This window comes from Onychostruthus taczanowskii, unplaced genomic scaffold (assembly GCF_017590055.1).
Source record: "Onychostruthus taczanowskii isolate IOZ18803 unplaced genomic scaffold, ASM1759005v1 scaffold2, whole genome shotgun sequence".
Classification (NCBI taxonomy): Eukaryota; Metazoa; Chordata; class Aves; order Passeriformes; family Passeridae; genus Onychostruthus; species Onychostruthus taczanowskii.
In genome coordinates this window covers 3301653-3318372 of record NW_024499239.1, presented here as the reverse complement: position 1 = coordinate 3318372, position 16720 = coordinate 3301653, and the positions used below count along the sequence as shown (strand labels likewise).

The 16720-nt window shown below is 38.5% G+C and overlaps 1 protein-coding gene across 1 annotated transcript; it reads right to left on the bottom strand.

Annotated features, from left to right (window-relative positions):
- Positions 1 to 1566: 1566 nt before the first annotated feature.
- NMU (neuromedin U) lies at positions 1567 to 15654 on the bottom strand. Its single transcript, XM_041402788.1, has 10 exons — positions 14922 to 15654; positions 12388 to 12446; positions 9042 to 9089; positions 8884 to 8943; positions 8306 to 8335; positions 8147 to 8197; positions 6061 to 6135; positions 3870 to 3923; positions 2504 to 2543; positions 1567 to 1908 (listed from the first exon to the last, which is right to left on the bottom strand). Exons 1-9 carry the CDS (start codon positions 15061 to 15063, stop codon positions 2508 to 2510), a joined length of 555 nt encoding a protein of 184 aa, XP_041258722.1. The 5' UTR covers positions 15064 to 15654; the 3' UTR covers positions 1567 to 1908; positions 2504 to 2507.
- Between the last annotated feature and the right edge of the window lie 1066 nt (positions 15655 to 16720).

The following is a 16720-nucleotide window of genomic DNA, read 5'->3' as shown; positions in this document are numbered from 1 at the left end:
TCCAAGCACAGGGTGGCCCAATGTATCTTCAGCTCAACTGAGGATGTAGAACAGTGGTTTCCACTGTGGTCTGTTTAACACTTTCTTTTAAATATCCAGCTTTCAGAGTAAATAATTTTGCCCTAACAGAACATCAAAGCAAAATATGGTGTAAACTGTTTCTCTGTGCCACTGGCAATGAGGAAGAAGTAGGACAGTAATGTGGGTTCTATCTGATGTCAAAAGAGTAGAAAGTGGAAAAAGGCAGTTATGTGAGTCAGCAGACATTACTATTCTAAAGATTCTGAGTTTATTTTTTAGGAGCATGTACAATAGTGACATGTGCACTGCTAATCTGGATAGATACGTGTCACTACACCTCTACATATCAACAGCTTTCCTATCAGTCTCATCAAAGCCAACTTCAGCTTCCTTTAGTTCTTCAAGATTCATTCTGGTTTCACTAGAAACACAAAAAGCCCAAACAAAAAAAAAAAGAAACAGACAAAAGAAGTCCACCTTTTGTTCTCCAGAGTGACCAAACATTTTAAATGTATGAAAAGTAATAAGCAGATGTAATGTAGAACTAATGAAAGAAAAATATGTATTTATTTCAGAAATTAGTTAACTTTGCCATAACTCTGGGTAAGAGAGAGGGGGGGAAAAAAGGACTTTATTTAATTATAACTATACAGGAAAATACAGAAATACAGGGATTGATTGCCACTAATAATTCAAAATTGTAATCTTCCTTACACTGACTGGCTTTTTTATGAAATTGTGTAAGTTAGTTATCTGTACATGTTAGATGTCATACCACTTGTCACTATCTGCATTGTATGTTTAATTCAGAATCCTTTTTAAAATAACCAAGTGAAAATAATTAAAATTAAACCATGAATCTTGAACAATTTTTTTTATAAGAAGTGTTAATTATTAAAATGCAGAGCAAAAAATAAGTGGACAAGAAGAGGAAAAGGTCTTCTCAATTTGGCTTCCTCTGAGGCCTTAATTTTTCCAACTACATTCTCAAGTGCAGAAGCAGGAGTAGTAATGCTGAGGCCAATTCAAACCATGACCAGCCAATACAATGTTAGAAACTTCAGCCCACTTCTAAACTGAGTCATAGAAGCACAGAATGGTTTGGGTTGGAAGGGACTTAAAGATTATCTGGTTCTGAGTGATTAGTTACTTTCAATATAATTGAAACCTCAACAACATAATTTAACACAATTTTGTTGTGGAAATAAACTTGGAGATATAAGCTGGGAAGACAGACTGTGCTTCTGAGTAGAGTTTTCCTTCAGTCTCCATCAAAAGCATTTGAGTTTTCAAGTGAATTGTGATCCCAGTTGCAATTAAGTCTTCTAAATGAGAACCATAGTGCATCTGCATTCTTAATAGCTAAAAAGCATGCCATTATATTTTAGTTGAATTAAAGTCACAATATTTCTTCAAAATGTACAACTTGTTCAAGTTCCTTTTATTAAGGGAAAAGGGATTCTCATCTTTTTTTTTTTTTCAAATGGTGAAACACACAAATCACAAAGTATTCTGGAAAAAATACAGTAGTCTTGATTGCAAACATTCTCATTAGAACAACTGTCTGGCTGAGGGCCTTTATTTAGAAGAGAAAATTTGCTTAACAGGGTTGTTAGAGGCAATGTCTGTTGCGTGCAAGCATTGACTCTTTTACAGTTGAATTACATGTGGTTGTAAACATCATAACACTAGGAAACAAATAATTTTAATATGCTTTTAATATAATCAAGATAGTAAAGACCTTCTTAACAGAATCTGGTTTAAGAATATTTACATTTGAGTGATTTCTAATTGTACATTAATAATGAATAATCATTGTAAGGAAAACAGTATGTCCATGTACTCAGCATTCCTGCAGTTTTAGTTCTAAGTCAGGAATCTATAATCCTGAAAGATAAGATAGAGCATTAGCTGTTGATATAACTCTAAATTGATATAAGACTTAAAAATGATGGCAGAATAAAATACATTAGAAAATGCATAGTATTGATCTACATTTTTACATCTCTCCAAATAGTTGCAGGCACTGAAAATAAATCCTGAAGTTTGCACTCAGTTTCAATGTGAGTTTTTTAACTTTGTGAGATTAGGGAATTACCTTCAGGATGTCAGTTTACTTCTCAGCATTCTTTTGACAAGTAGTTGACTCAGTTCTTTCTTAGATTGACTTGTCATCATCAGTACTTTCCAAATTGTTTAAAAACGTGGGATATTTTCCAATTCCTTCTGCCTGAAACACCTCTGTGCTGTCTGTTCTGGGAACTGAATACCTACAGCTTCTTTTCACTTCATCTGAAGGTAAGTGTAATTAACACATCTAAGTGTATTTAACACATCTGGGAAAAGTTTGTGGGTGGAAATCTAAGCTGATTATACAGTTAAAGGCTTTCTGAGACAATTCTCAACAAAAATATTGTGGTCTATTTGGATAAAAATGAACTAATTTACATGTAGATCATTATCAAAAGCATTAAACAAATACCTCCTCAGCGAAAACCCACTGATCTCCTTCCATTACGTGGCTGAAAGACAAATATTCAGTAAGTTATGTATTCTGTAAACCCGACAGAATTTAGTAACAAAGCCCCAAACAACTTGGTGTGTATAGAAATTTGTGAATGTCTCAGTAGTGTCGTTGTGATTATTGTCAAAAATAGACCTAAGATAAGTTATTGTTTAATCTGTATCTACCTCTGGAGGATAATTACACACTAAAATTTACTGCATATCAATTGAAGAATGAATTTTCTATCTTGTATGATTTTATAAGGGGGAGAAAGCCATAAGAAGTGACTTCAAGACATTGTTAATTCTTATTCTTTTTGCATTTTCTTAAAATGTGCTTTCTGATTGTTGCAATTATTGCACTACAAGTGGGTTTGTTGCTATTAATAAACAATTACATATCACTCTCAATTATTTTCTTTTTAGACTGTATTCTTTGATATAGACAAGGACTTTATTTTCACTGTGGTCTTTTTCAGAAATATGTTGCACTAGTGAGGGACTTGATACAACTTCTACTAAAGCTATAAAAAATTTCTTCCTGGGCTTAATAAGGATTTGGTTTTTACTCTGGAAGCATGAATGCACCAATGTTAATATTACCCATAACTTTGGCCTGTCATAACAACTCTAATGATCCAAGCCTGATGCAAAAGAAATGTAACTATACAAATCTGTGGTCTTTTTGTTTGAATTATAGAATAATTTAGTTTGCAAAAAGGCCTTTAGGATCATTGAGTACAACCCTAGCCACATTTTTATTTAAAGCCATCAGCTACTTTCCTATTTAAGTAGAAATGGCAGAAAGTCTGACTTGCCACCTTCTCAATTTTGCTAATGGTATAAAAGATGAACACAGTATATTCTCACAAGAATTTCTGTATCTAGTTTCTTACCTTACTGGTCAAAACAGAAGGAAAATGGCAAGGTCAGACCTAGCACAGTGTGCAAGCATGGAATTGTATTTATATCATGTGCAAACATACCCTGCTGAACAATGATTTAGGAAGATTTCCCAAGGTGCCATATTTTCTAGAACTTTCTCTGACAAATAGTTACTAAATAACCAATGACTTCTTAAGGCATAGAATGGTATCATGTATACACAAACCTAGGAATATGATTTTTAAAAAATGCCCACAATGCCTTTATTTTAATACAAGGAAATTTCAGGAGCAGACCTGGAGATGTCCTGTAGGGTGGAATGGTCTAACTGAAAAAAGTATCCTTAATCACAGTAATTCTTTCTGTAATTCAGTTATTATTCTCTCTTTTTTTTTTTCTTTTTTTTTTTTAACTCTCACCACAAAACAAAAGGAAAAAAAAAATCAAACAAACCATACCCTGTAGAAGAAGTAGCCTCTGCTTTGAATCACTCCAGGTCCTTGAAGTTCTTCCTGAGGAAAAAAGTATTTTAAATTACATCTGCAGCTGTAAATTAATACATACAGAGAGGTTGTTTATGTATATATAAAAAATATTTCTTCAGTACTACATACAGACACATCATTTACTCCTTAAATGCTTTATGTGCATTTCCCCTGTCAGTAACACAATGTTTATGTTGTCACGTAGAAATGGAAGAGAATATATGAATGGAGCTGAATTCTGCCCAAAGTTTTAGATCAGCTCAGATTGCTTCTGAATGGTACTAGAAATGAGGAACAGCCTTTGCCTCGTTTTCCAGGGCTTACTACCCAGGCACAAGAAGAGTGTCTTCATGAGAGCAGTTTCTACAGATAGAGTTGCTTTTTGCATCTTGCAGGAGGACAAAAATACAAAGTTTAAATATCAAAAATACTTGAGCTTCTCCCAGGAATGAGACCCTAGATTGTTCCCAAAGATGTGCCATAACCACCCCTCTCACATTAACTCCTAAAGAGCAGTGCATGTGATAGTCTATACTGCACACAGGGTGAAACAGCTGCCTAGTGATCCATATAGCAAGGAGGCTAAGAAATTATGAAGAAAATAGAAATTCTCTCTAAATGTAACAAGTACAAAGCATGAGCTATCCAGCTGCTTTAATGAGACCTTCATGATTAGAGAACACATAAGCTTAATCACAGTGTTTTATTTGCTTCTGTTGGTATCATAGAGGAGTGATGTGTCTGTCCTGCAGGTGGGGAGACAGTAAACTTGAGAAGCAAAACAGTCTTATTGTTATGCTTACCAGAACATTAAAATGAGATGGCTTTTATTTAGCAATGAGTGTATTTCTCAACTAAAAACTGGGGTGCTGTGATCTCTTGGGTAAATATCATAATGTGAAGTGTCACAGAAAGGAATCACACCATGCTCTCTTCTAATGCTGTGAGAATTGTGTAAAACAGGATGACTCCCATCATTTCCCAACTACAGAAGTAGATTCAGTCCAGGGAAGCTTTCAAAGGAAGTAGATTTTAAACTATACATAATTTTTGAGTCTTGATTTTAATTCTGACTTCAAGTCATCACATATAGCATTGTATTCAGTTTCTTACTGTACATAAAACATCTGTATGATTTTTATGTCTATTGTTCTTCCCATTCTAGCATTATCTGTGTTTGAAATACTTATCTTGGATTTATAATCTGATCACTACTATAATTTTTTTATATTTCAAAAGGGTAAAATTTTTTCTGTACATTGTCATTTGAGTCCTATGGTATTCATATGTAATTTTTTTCTACTTTTTCTATTCAATGTGTGAAAAAAACTGAAAACAGGAACAAAATAGGGAGCTGTTGCAAGATTAAGAAATTCATCCAGAACAGAAGAGTAATCAAGAATAAAATTACTAGTGAGAAATTGTGATTTATGTTAATGTCCTTTTCCTCTTACAATCAGACCCTCCTTAAACATTACATGTTCTTGTTTGAGTTCATGTCAGAAGTTTGGTATTAGTAAACAGATGAAGCTAACAATCTGTCATTTTTGTAACACCCACCTTCTAAATTTCTAAGGGTTTGGAGATGTTAAAAAAAAGAAAAACCTGCCATAATAAACATGCAAGTTTATTCACAAACCTGCATGTATATATGTACACAGAAAAATATGTATTCATGAAGATGTATGATTACTTAGAGTTTTATTTTAATGCCTGTCCTCTAGAAGGTATTTTGCTCAGCCTCTTATATTGAATAGCCAAGATAATGCTTGAGTCTTCTTTCTTAGATCATATCCTATGAGGCAGGCTGTAGCTCAAGAGGAATCAAAGCTGTGAAAAAATCTGGAGCTGTTTTAAATTGGGGAGAAAGAATGAATTTAATAGAGCATGTTTCCTCCTTCACTCATCCACCTTTTCAGTTCCTTATCTAGTCAGGGAGAGAGGTGGCTGTGTTTATGTACAGCAGGTTCTGTTTTTCTTCCCAATATGAGGAAGAAAAACGATCAGTAGCAAGATAACCCTTCCTGAAGCACATTCTGTGACACTGAGATTTGGGCAGTCCAACCAAAATATATAAGCAGAAAAGTCTACAAGGGCATTTTTAGAAAAGCTAATGAATCACAAAGTGTAAGAACACAAGCATGCAGAGTTTCAGTTTACATACGTCCAGTTTGTATCTCTTCAGTCTTCTCTCATTAAGGTGAGGAACGAGTTGCAGTAAAGGATGCAGGACAGATGACTGAGAGGACACGAACACACACACAGTGAAATTTGGCCCTTATGATCCAAAAAAAGTCTCTTTCTGCAGTATTGACTCATGGACCAAACATGCACCAATAAAGGACTAAAGACTGAGAAACTGATTAATTGAAAAACTTTTTTTTCTTAACATTTTCACTTGACAACAAACAGGAATCAACATTTATAGTTACACTACACGGAATGATAGAGGGAAAGATTATGTATCCTCACCTTTACTAACTGAAAGTTCAGAACTATTTACAGACTCCTGGAATTATTCAAACTTTGTTCAATCTCTATGAGTGGTACTGAGAATATTTCCATACAGTATTCCTACTAAAACATCTAGAAATTTCTATTATGGAAGTTAGCAGCTTCCACCTCTGTTGTACTGAGAAGTTCATTTTACTTCAAAATAAATGGCAAAAAAAAAAAAATATTTTTTTGCTAAAGAACAGTGTACTGTAGAAATCCATTCTCAAGGGACATTTGTAACCGTGGCACTGGTCACTCTATCTAAGCTCCAGTCATGAAATTCCTTGTGTTCAACAAGACTTTAAGCTTGCAGACAGCCTAATTATGCACAGTGGCATTGTGTGCAGCCTAAATACTCACCCTGGAAAAACACAACTACGTCAAATTTTGGAGATAGGTCCACAGGAAGAAGTAAAATGTAAAAAACCCGTGTTCCATTAACCAATTTAAACCTTCAACACATATAAATGGAATTTTATAAACAATGCATTTTTGCTATAATACTTCTTGGAAAAGTAATGCAATTAAGAGAACTGTAACACATGGAGTAACCACAGTTACCAAAGTGTTATTGTACTTAATAGGTAAAAAGAACTTATTTGTAGCCAATTTTGCTGCTTAAGGTAGGCAATATGGGATCATAATACCTACAAAAAGTAGGAATCTGATGTGATTGAAGTAGTTAATGAACACCCCAGCTGTCCACTTGGGCTCTGTCTTGCAGCCAGTGGAGACAGCTTATAAAGCTGAGGAATGATGACCTAAGTTGCTATCCCTGAGAACAGCTAGAAAATTGTCATCTGAACAGCTAAACCAAAAGTGAGGAAGTGATAATCTCTGGGAGCAGCAGCAAAGGTATTCAGGATGGTGATGCAGTGGAATGCAGTAACCTTTTAAGCATGAGCAGCAGCAGAAATAGCTCATTTCACTGTGCCTTAATTATCATTAAAGCCTCCAAAGCAGCTGTAGCATGAAAACATTGACACCAGTATGAGCAATGTCACCTTCTTCTAGGAAATACACCACATATTTCTGGAGAAATGTAAAGAACAAGGCAAAAATGGACATTGGCATGTAAGAATGATTTTTAAGAAACAAGAAAATATGAATACATTTAACTCTCTCAAAATCCCATGATGCATAGATGCACACAGATAACAGAGTACACTTGCATTTCAAAAGCCAGAATGGATCACAAACTTGGCTTGTTGGTTTATGGGAACACTTTTCGAGCAACTATTCTTGGCCATGGTTTAAACTATATTTTTCATTCAAAATATAATCCAAAGTCCAAGTGAGACTTAAATACTATTTTGCCTCTACATATTTGTGACATGTACAAATGAATTAATGCAGTTTAATTAAAAATTAATAAAAATGCTTTCAAGAGTATCTAATAGTTATGGTCATGTTCTCAGGTCCTGTAAGTCCACATTGTACCACTGCATGTGCTATGTTCCAATACCTGAAAAAAGTATTTGATCTCATTATTAAAATTTGAAACTGCAAGATTAAGATTGAGTTAGGATTCCATGAATGTTTGGTTGAGTTTGTTAGATTTTTTTTTCCACGCCTGTACAGTACTGATCATCCTCTCCTATATTATAAAAACACCTTCTGTACTGTAAACATATGCAGCTCCCAGTCCTGAGCTTGCTATACAGTTGCAGAGACTACTGCAAAAAGGAATATTGCCTTGGTTTTGTATTCAAGCACACATGTACTCACTCATAAGGAGGTTCTATGCCACTTACCATGATGTCTGAGTTACCCGAGTCATGAGTCTTAGAATAATGAAATAGGAACTGTTTGAAAAAAATAAAAAGTGGGGTTTTACTACAAAGCAGGGCAAGGGTTTTATGATTTTCTTGCCTTTTTTTAGTGTGATTGTAGGACATATATAGACATCTTACCCTTTTGGTGTTGTCTTTCTCATCTAAACCCTGTGGGAATAATAGTTGGTAGAAAGGCTTTTATTCATTAAAATAAAAAGAACAATTGATATTTTTGATTAAATACATAATCTTTCCAGCACTGGGTTGAAATATCCTTCCTTGGCAGATGTATTGTATGTCTTTGCTTATCGATCTAACTAATCATTTCAAACTCTGTAGAGAGCATTGATTACTCTGTGCTAGAAGAGTTAGATGTGTTTAGCAGATGTTCCCTTGTTCATCCCCTTTACTTAGGAGATTTACTCTCCTAAGTAAGTCTCTTTGTCTGTTGAGAATTCATAGTTTTTCTAATCTAGAGCAATAAAAACACCTAACACTTTGTACTCAACCTGGAGATAATTTTCCAAACATTGATGTATCTCTGTTGTCTTTACAGGGTGTTACATTCTGTCACATGGCATTTCAGAGTAAAAACTGATAGAAGTACTTCCAGTGCTGAATGACACTTTCCATTCTGGGTCCACAGAATTCATTGTAGACAATGGCCCAGTGAGAGATCAGGCTTCAAAAATGCTAAGCAGTCTTTTGTGTGTTACCTGTGGTTTCTGGAGAAATCCCATGATCAAAAAACAAAGTTCTTCCAGTGTACTGGATACCTAATGCGAAGAAAACAGGAACTCAGGTATCACACTTCCAATTCTACTAAATATAACAAACAGTATCCAAATAGTAGAGTTACATCTGTCTGACTCACCTGAGGCTGAGAATCTGTGGACAGGTAAGCGGAACATGCATCTTCTATCTGTAAGAGTTCACATGTTGGTTTTTTTTAGGAAGTCAGAGTAATAAAAACAAGTGAAACACGCATATTTTCAGAAAAAGGTGAGTGCAGCTTATGGCATGGCAAGCTTGCCTACTGTAAGGCATCCTTATAGGTCCATTCATTAAATACCTTGCATTCAAAGGGGGAAAGGGCCTTAATCACATAAAAAAAAAAAGAAAATAACAACAACAAACCTATAGTTGCTTGATCTGAACAAACATAGGAATCTGTGACTTATTCCATACCCAGCACACACCCCTTTTTACTTTTTAACTTCTCAGACTAAGTCATATTTTAAGTTATGATTGTAAGCATCCTGCGCATAAACTATGAACTTGAATCTCTTCTGCCATATCTTTGAATTATACAAAACTGTGAAGAAAGTAACAAAACTAAGGCAAGGGATTAAAGGATCAATCTTCAAACAGAACTCTTTCAATGGGATTATGGCATCCCTATAGGGATATGACACATGCAACCCTTTGAGTGATTATGATATGTGCTGGCACATCTTATGCACACCACTCAATTTGTGCTAGAAGTTTTCTAAACACTGTGTGAAGCGCCACTACTGTTTGTCTTCACCAGTCTTTTCAAAGCTGTCTTCATTCCCTGCTGTCATGATCTTTGCTTGGAAGAAGTACCAAAGAAGTGATTCCTACCCATCCTCTCCCTATGGTTCATAACCTTGTATTAATTACATCCTCCTTCTGTCTCTTTTCCAAGATGAAAGAATAATGTAATACTGACAAATTTTTAGTGGAGTTATTAACAAAGAAGGAATAAGAAATGGAATAAATTTATTTCCGTTCAGAGAAATAATATTACCAGCGCTGAAAGCTCAAAGTAGTCTGTAAGGAAAAGTCTCCAGCACTGCAACTGAAATTGCACAGTTTCAAAAAAATGGCAAAAAGCAACTTCAAATTCTATTAAATAACTTCAAAGTTGTATCACAGTAACCTCCATCAGTATATGCTAATTTTTCCATGTAATATTTGGTAGTGGTAGATGAAAAAAAAAAAACCTTTACCACTCATGTTGTTCACAGGCTGCATAAAAAATATAGTAGTTTTGGTTTGTTTTTTGTTTTGTTTTTTTTTTTTAATAGAGAAGGCAATGCAATTGTTCTTGCAAATTTTTATAGAGAAAAAACCTAAGTGACACACATTAGCAAAGAAAACATTAAAGGAAAAAAGAAATTAGAAAAAAATAATGATTATCTGAGCACTTCAGGACAGGAGATGATTCATTTCTCCAGAGACAATCTGTGAGAAAGCATTAGCAGATATAGTGGGAAAACTATTAGCTCACAGGATTCCCTTTTCAAATAGGTTTTGTTGGTAGCACATCCTCTCTGTTCTCTTTTTCCTTCATCTTGCACGTGTTTGAGTGTATTAGTTCAGCTTCACTACTTTCAGAGTGAGAAAGTATAAAGGAGAAATTCAGCAATGAATGAGATAAAAGCTGAAGTTATTTTGGAAGCTTATGTTTAAAAAAGCACTGTTTCCTCTTGGGGATTTTTTTATTTGTTTTTATTTATTTTTGTTTTATTTGTTTATTTACTTGACACAGAGAACTACCATAACTCAGTAGCAGAACAAGCCAGAGACTGCTTTGTGTTCAACACAATGGTATCTTTCAGCTACAACCTTTGCAGACAAAGCAAGGGCTGAGGAAAAGCCACCATTTCTGTTAATTCTGTTAATTCCTTTAAAAAAAAATTAGCATGCATCTTCCCCGAAATTTTCTCTCCTGTCTCAGAAATGTGGCATGAGGGTAGAAGATTGCAAGTTGCTTGGGGTTGGTTAATTAACATAAAGAAACAAAAGGAAGTAAGAGACAAGTAATGAAACAAAATACTTAGTGACAAAGTTCTCAAATTATTTATAAACTCAGAGCCATTCCTGGAACATACTAGGTTTATTTAGAGGCAGGGATTCTCCTGAATGGTCCACTAGTAAAGTAGCAAAGAGGGAAGAATTATTATTACTTGCACTTTATGAAACCCCAGTGACCTAGTGTGATGAGTAATTAGGTTGATTTAGGATTTATAACTATGTATCTAATTCTCTTTCTCTAGACCCTTTCCAGTCCAGTATAATTCTAGTTCTAATGGTAAGTTTTATATTGCTTCTGTTTCAAAATTTTACAAAATTTAGTGTCTTATGCATACTGTTTTCTTCATTGAAATCAACAAGACCTTTGTCTTGGTTTCCAGGCACCACAGGGACAAATCTTACAGCTAGCATATCTTATCAAGACACACAGAAATCTATTACACATCTTTTTAAATCCAGGATGTAAATAACTCATTTTCAAATACTCCTTATAGTTATCAGGATCTTACTTCCCAAGAGACCATTTTTCCCAGATGATAAGCATCACTAGGGTTCACTCAAGTGCCAGTAGAATAGGCTAGGTTTTGAGTCACCATGTCCAATATGAACTGTGGGGAGATGACAGTAAGCAGAATGCTCCTGTAATGGTCTCAGTCAGAAGAAATTTACTCTCTGCATCTGCCCCCCTGATGAGTCACTTATTTTCCAATGTTATCAAAAGCTACTAAATTAAATGTCAACACAATAGTTGACAGTTGCAGCAACACCAGGGCATGCAAGTTGCAGGATAAACCCTCTCCACATGTTACACCCTGCCACTCCATCTGTTCCAAAAGGGCAGGGAAGAGCCTGTGTTAACACATGCGTCACACTCCAGAGTCAAAACAAACGTTCATTTCAGAGATGAGAGTGGAAGTTATGATACCAATCAGTAGCCAAATGTTAGAGGGGCTAATTGACACAGTACACTGTCCTTTCCCTAGTAAATTGAGAGGCTAGGATAGGATTGAACAGTGTCCCAGCCTTGTGTGCAGAGTACAGGATGCAAGAAGCAAGACTGAATGAGTTGAAACAATTCCTGAGTATCATGTAGAGACTATAAAGCTACCAGATGTGAGGGACACTGTGATGCTTCCAGAGACAGTGTCTGCCTGGTCATTGGCAGTTATCAAACATAGCTCTCCACTGAGACAAGACAATCTCAGAATGACGTCTCAGCACTTAGTCCCAACATCCTCCTGAAGCAACTGTTCAAAATACCTGGAAAATTAGATATTTCACCTCTTTGCTGATGCCAGGATAGGAGACATACAGGAAGACATACTGGAAGAAGACACAGCTGAACTCCGTGCAAGAGAAACACCGGATAGTGAGGCGGAACTGTAGCAAGGATGGGCACAGAAGAAATGGAAGGATACCACATGGCAGATGATGCTTACCTCTTTCAACAGGTGCAAATCCTCATCTGATTCGAGTTCTTGGGATGGCATTGGTGCACCTGGAAGCACAAACCATGCTTAGCAATGCTGTTCAGCAAAGGTCATTTGTGTAAGCATCCCATGTCAGACAGACCTAGCTCAACTATTAACTGCAAAGGCCGAGAGCTGCTTGGTCCAAGGAAGTCTGTGACCCCGGGTGCTCTGTGGTTTGTCTGCTAGTTTTTGCCTGCTCTCTTTCAGCAACACAGTAGGATGCCTTATCACAAGTTCACAGCATGTATGGACATTCACATGTCTAAACAATAAACAGTGTGGAAGTTACTTAGGTCTCACTGAGACCTGCTCAGAAAATCACATTCCAGTTCCTACAGCCTCGAGTTTTCTGAGGGCTCTGCTCACCTCACATGCACTGTGAATTGAGGATCTGGACTCTACTTCTTGCCTTCCTGTGTGCTACAGCTGCAGAATTGAACATGCTCTATGCAATGTACGATTGCATATAAATAGTGCCCGTGATACGAACATGTGGTTTTGACAAGGTGATAGACAGTACATCTGTAACTGGATTTGTTTCCTCTGTCTTGCACATGTGATGGGGAAAAGCTTGTCCCTCAGAAGATTAAATGTGTCCTTAATTACATAATGATGCAGTGAAGCTCTGCTTAACTTGAGGGAGCTCCTTTCTCTATCTCTACCCACCCAGGCTGCAGACATGGATGTCACTGTCCCAGCATCCCTTCCAGCTCAATGTCCAGAATATCCCTCTTACCACATTGTTATTTTACGTGGCAGTGTATTTCTGACAGCAGTGTATTGTTAGAGTCTCTGTAAATAGCAGAAATGAGCATCACCGAATGGTGAGTACGTCAGACACCACGCAATGGTGTCAGTGAGGGGATGTGCTGTACCTCCCACGGGAGGAGGGAAACTGGTGCTGGACCTCTAGACCTAGATAGAATATCCAGTGAGCAGGGAATAAATGCCATCATGTTATTTGTTTTACATTTACCCCTAATAACAATAATCACAACAGTAGTTAGTTCCAGGCATTAATGGAACGGGATGGATTTCAAAACCACATTTTTGTACTGGCACAGACTTAAGGTGACTAATTATTATGAATGCTTGCTTTGCCCCAAAAAAGAATTAGAGGGCCTCTTAATTTCACACTATATAGATGTGGGATTTTTAAAAAAAAATGTTTGAGTTGTTCACATAACAAGGAAACTGATTACCAATTATTTGTTTCATTTCAAAGAAAAATGCCAAATAAATTAAAGGTGCTACAGGTGCCTTATGTTGTCTTCTGCTCTTAAATTAGTGTATTCAAACTGGAGTGTTACCTGGGATTAGTATCCTAGTTAAAAGAGTGGAACAGGGCAACATTTCAAATTAGCACACCTTCCCCATCAAAGCATTGCTTCCCTATCTCTGAACACTTCATTCATTTACAGAACAGCACACATAGTGAAACATTAAGGTTTTTTGTAATATACACAAAATAACCATAGGGGGAAGGGGGAAAAGAAAGAAGGCGAGAGAGAGAGGAGGGAGGGGAGAGAGAAGAGAGAGAAAGAAAGAAGCATGTGCTATTGAAGAAAAGAGTCCTATTTAAAGGAAACACAGAGGAGGAAATCCTACAAAATCAACATTGTCTACAGCACATTTGGTTTCCTATCCTTCAATTCTGCCATCTTTAAGAAATTCAACTTCTTTCAAGGCAGTAGAATGCCAGATACACAGCCTGGGACTCACATCTTACATCTTCTCTTCCCTCTACTGCATCCCTAAACAAGCTCCTGGCAATCCTTTGTGTGAGAACAGAGATGAAATAGTGTGTGCCACTGCCTTCCATTGCGCTCCTCTTCCTTCCCTCTCCACTTCCACATCTTCAGAACTTATTTTTAACATAACATTAAGTATGCTGTCATTAGATTTCTTTGGTTAGTGATATTAAAAAATCACAGCAAAGCAGAACATAAACAACTGAAGCGAACCATACAAATATAATACAAACAAAATAGAAATAGTCCTTGCACAGCATTTTGTAGTGTTACTTTACAAGGTGTAAGCAGCTAATCTACCTGAGGTGTGAAAATAGAGTAGAAATGAACGTATGGTCTGTTAAACAGTCCGCTAGATGTTTCACAAGAGCGCCCTGCTACAAAAATAGCAACTTTCAGGATTCCTCACCTGATAAATACTGCTACAGGTTGAAATGACTACCAGAGGGTCCTAATTTGTCCTGCAATTTTGTGACACATGCTGCTTCATGTCTTTTCTTACCTTTTTAAATCAGCGTAAATGATACTTAAAATTAAATCTCTTTCAGCAAAAGCCTATTCCCCAAGTTGCTGGAGTGTTTTGCCAGTACAGAGTAATCCTGCCGGGATACGGGAAGAAGCCCCCAGACCAGAGCCCGGAGCCGTGCCCAGTAGCTGTCCCGCAAGGCTGGCAGGCTGCGGGCACCCTGCTCCGCGACAATGGGCACAGCTGGCGGCGCGGGAGGGGACTGCGAGCGGGACGATGCTCACCTTTGCAAGCAGAAATCGAGGAAGCGAGGAGGACGAAGAGGAGCAGCAGCGGGGAGCCGGGCAGCGCCGCGCCGTCCCCGCCCTTCCTGGGGCCGCGCTCGGGGGTGGCCGCGGGGGGCTGCTGGTGGCACACGGGTCCCATGTCCGCCGAGCCGCCGAGCTCCCGGCGCCGCCGCTCTGCCAGCCGCTCTTCTGGGCATGTCCCCTCTCTCTGCCCCAACTTTTTAAATCCCCCGACACGTGGGGCTTCGCAGCCTGGCTCGGGAGGGCTGCCCCGCTCCCCCCGGGGCCGGCGGCTGGTGACTCAGCCCGCTCCGCCCCGGCGCAGCGCCGCTGGATCCCGCGCTGGGGCGGGGGTGTCCCTGCGAGGCGCAGAGGCGAGGCGCTGGCCAGGCTCCACGCCCTTTGTTAAATCCCCTCCTTAACCAAAAAAATCCGTGTTTTAGTCCCCCGGAGCCGTGCAGGAGCCGCGGTGGCTGGCGCGGCAGGTACCGCTCCCTCAGAGCCGCGGCGCTCGGAGCGATGAGGCGAGGGCGGCCCAGACACCGTCCCAGCCCGGTGTGCGGGGCAGGAGAGGCGTGATTTAATGCGGGTGAATCGGACCCACTAGCTGATTTGCCCCCAACTAGCTGAAAGTGGGAGTAAATCTCGTCGAGCTTGCATGTGGGAGAAGCCGTCGGTGGCTCTGGGGACGGGCAGCCCTCTGCCTCGGCACCCGCCGACTCTCACTGGATTTTCTGGACTCCCCGGCTGCAGGGGTGTGACTGCCTCCAGACTTTTCCTATGCCTCAAACACACACACAGTGCCACACCACGAAACAGAACTCAGCGATATGCTAATATTTTGCAATTAAAATCATAATACTGTGCTTAGCAGGGTATTTTACTTATAGTACAGCTGCAGACCTTAGTCCCAGTTGTTATTTATAGCTGTAGATAATGAAAGAATGACTGACATTATATGACAGGCTCCAGATCTCTCAAGGCGCTTGGGCAGTTTATTCCAGCCATCCCTGAAGCCGAGCAAGGTCTGGCTTACCAGAGTGGCTGCCCAAGTCTGTCGTGCCTCCTGCTGTCACATCCAACGGGTGATGATCACCCTGCCAAGAGTGAGCAAGAGGCTCAGGCTGGTGCTGACCTGCTCCTCACACCGAGCCCAGCAGCAAGGTCTGACTTTGAAGTGTGACACATGTCTGACTGTCTCTGCTTTCTCCCCATTTGCTCCAGGAAGATCCTGCACAGCTGAGGTGCTCCTCCAATGCTACAGAGATGGTTTTTGGATGGGAGATCCCAGTTTGCAGTCTATCTTTATGATTTGTTTTCTCTTCTTTTTACATTCACTCATATTTTTTCTCTTGGTTGTTTTTTTTTTTCCCCTAAGGAAGTTAGTACATCACAGTCCAGCAATGAGACAATATCGTAAAATGATTGTAATTTTCCAAAACAACTTGCAGTTCTTTTTTACCTTTTCATTTGGGTTTTGACTGGGGACTAAATAGTATGTGGTGGAGTAAATCTGCCTGACAAGAGCAGTGGCTGTTACTGTGAAACAAAGCAAAATTTTGATTTATAGCCATAGTCTTGGTGCCTGCTCTTTGCCTGCACCTTTACCACATTTATGTGAAACAAAATGGGCTCTTCCACCCTGGGACACTTTGATAGACAATCAAAATTGCAAAAGCTTTGCCAAGCAGCATGCTAAGATGCTGTGGAATTCTTTCAGTAATAGAAGCATCTTCTTTATCACATTCAGTAGCAAAGCTTTCCTTTATATGTCTAGGGACAGAGCTAATCCTCAT

What these genes read in the sequence shown, in the direction of transcription:
- NMU (XM_041402788.1), bottom strand. Translation starts at nt 15,063, where the DNA reads ATGGGACCCGTGTGCCACCAGCAGCCCCCCGCGGCCACCCCCGAGCGC. An exon ending in AGAAAGACAACACCAAAAGG is followed by an intron (nt 8,198 to 8,305) that starts GTAAGATGTCTA and finishes TTTTTCAAACAG; the next exon opens with TTCCTATTTCATTATTCTAA. An exon ending in CGGGTAACTCAGACATCATG is followed by an intron (nt 6,136 to 8,146) that starts GTAAGTGGCATA and finishes GTGTCCTCTCAG; the next exon opens with TCATCTGTCCTGCATCCTTT.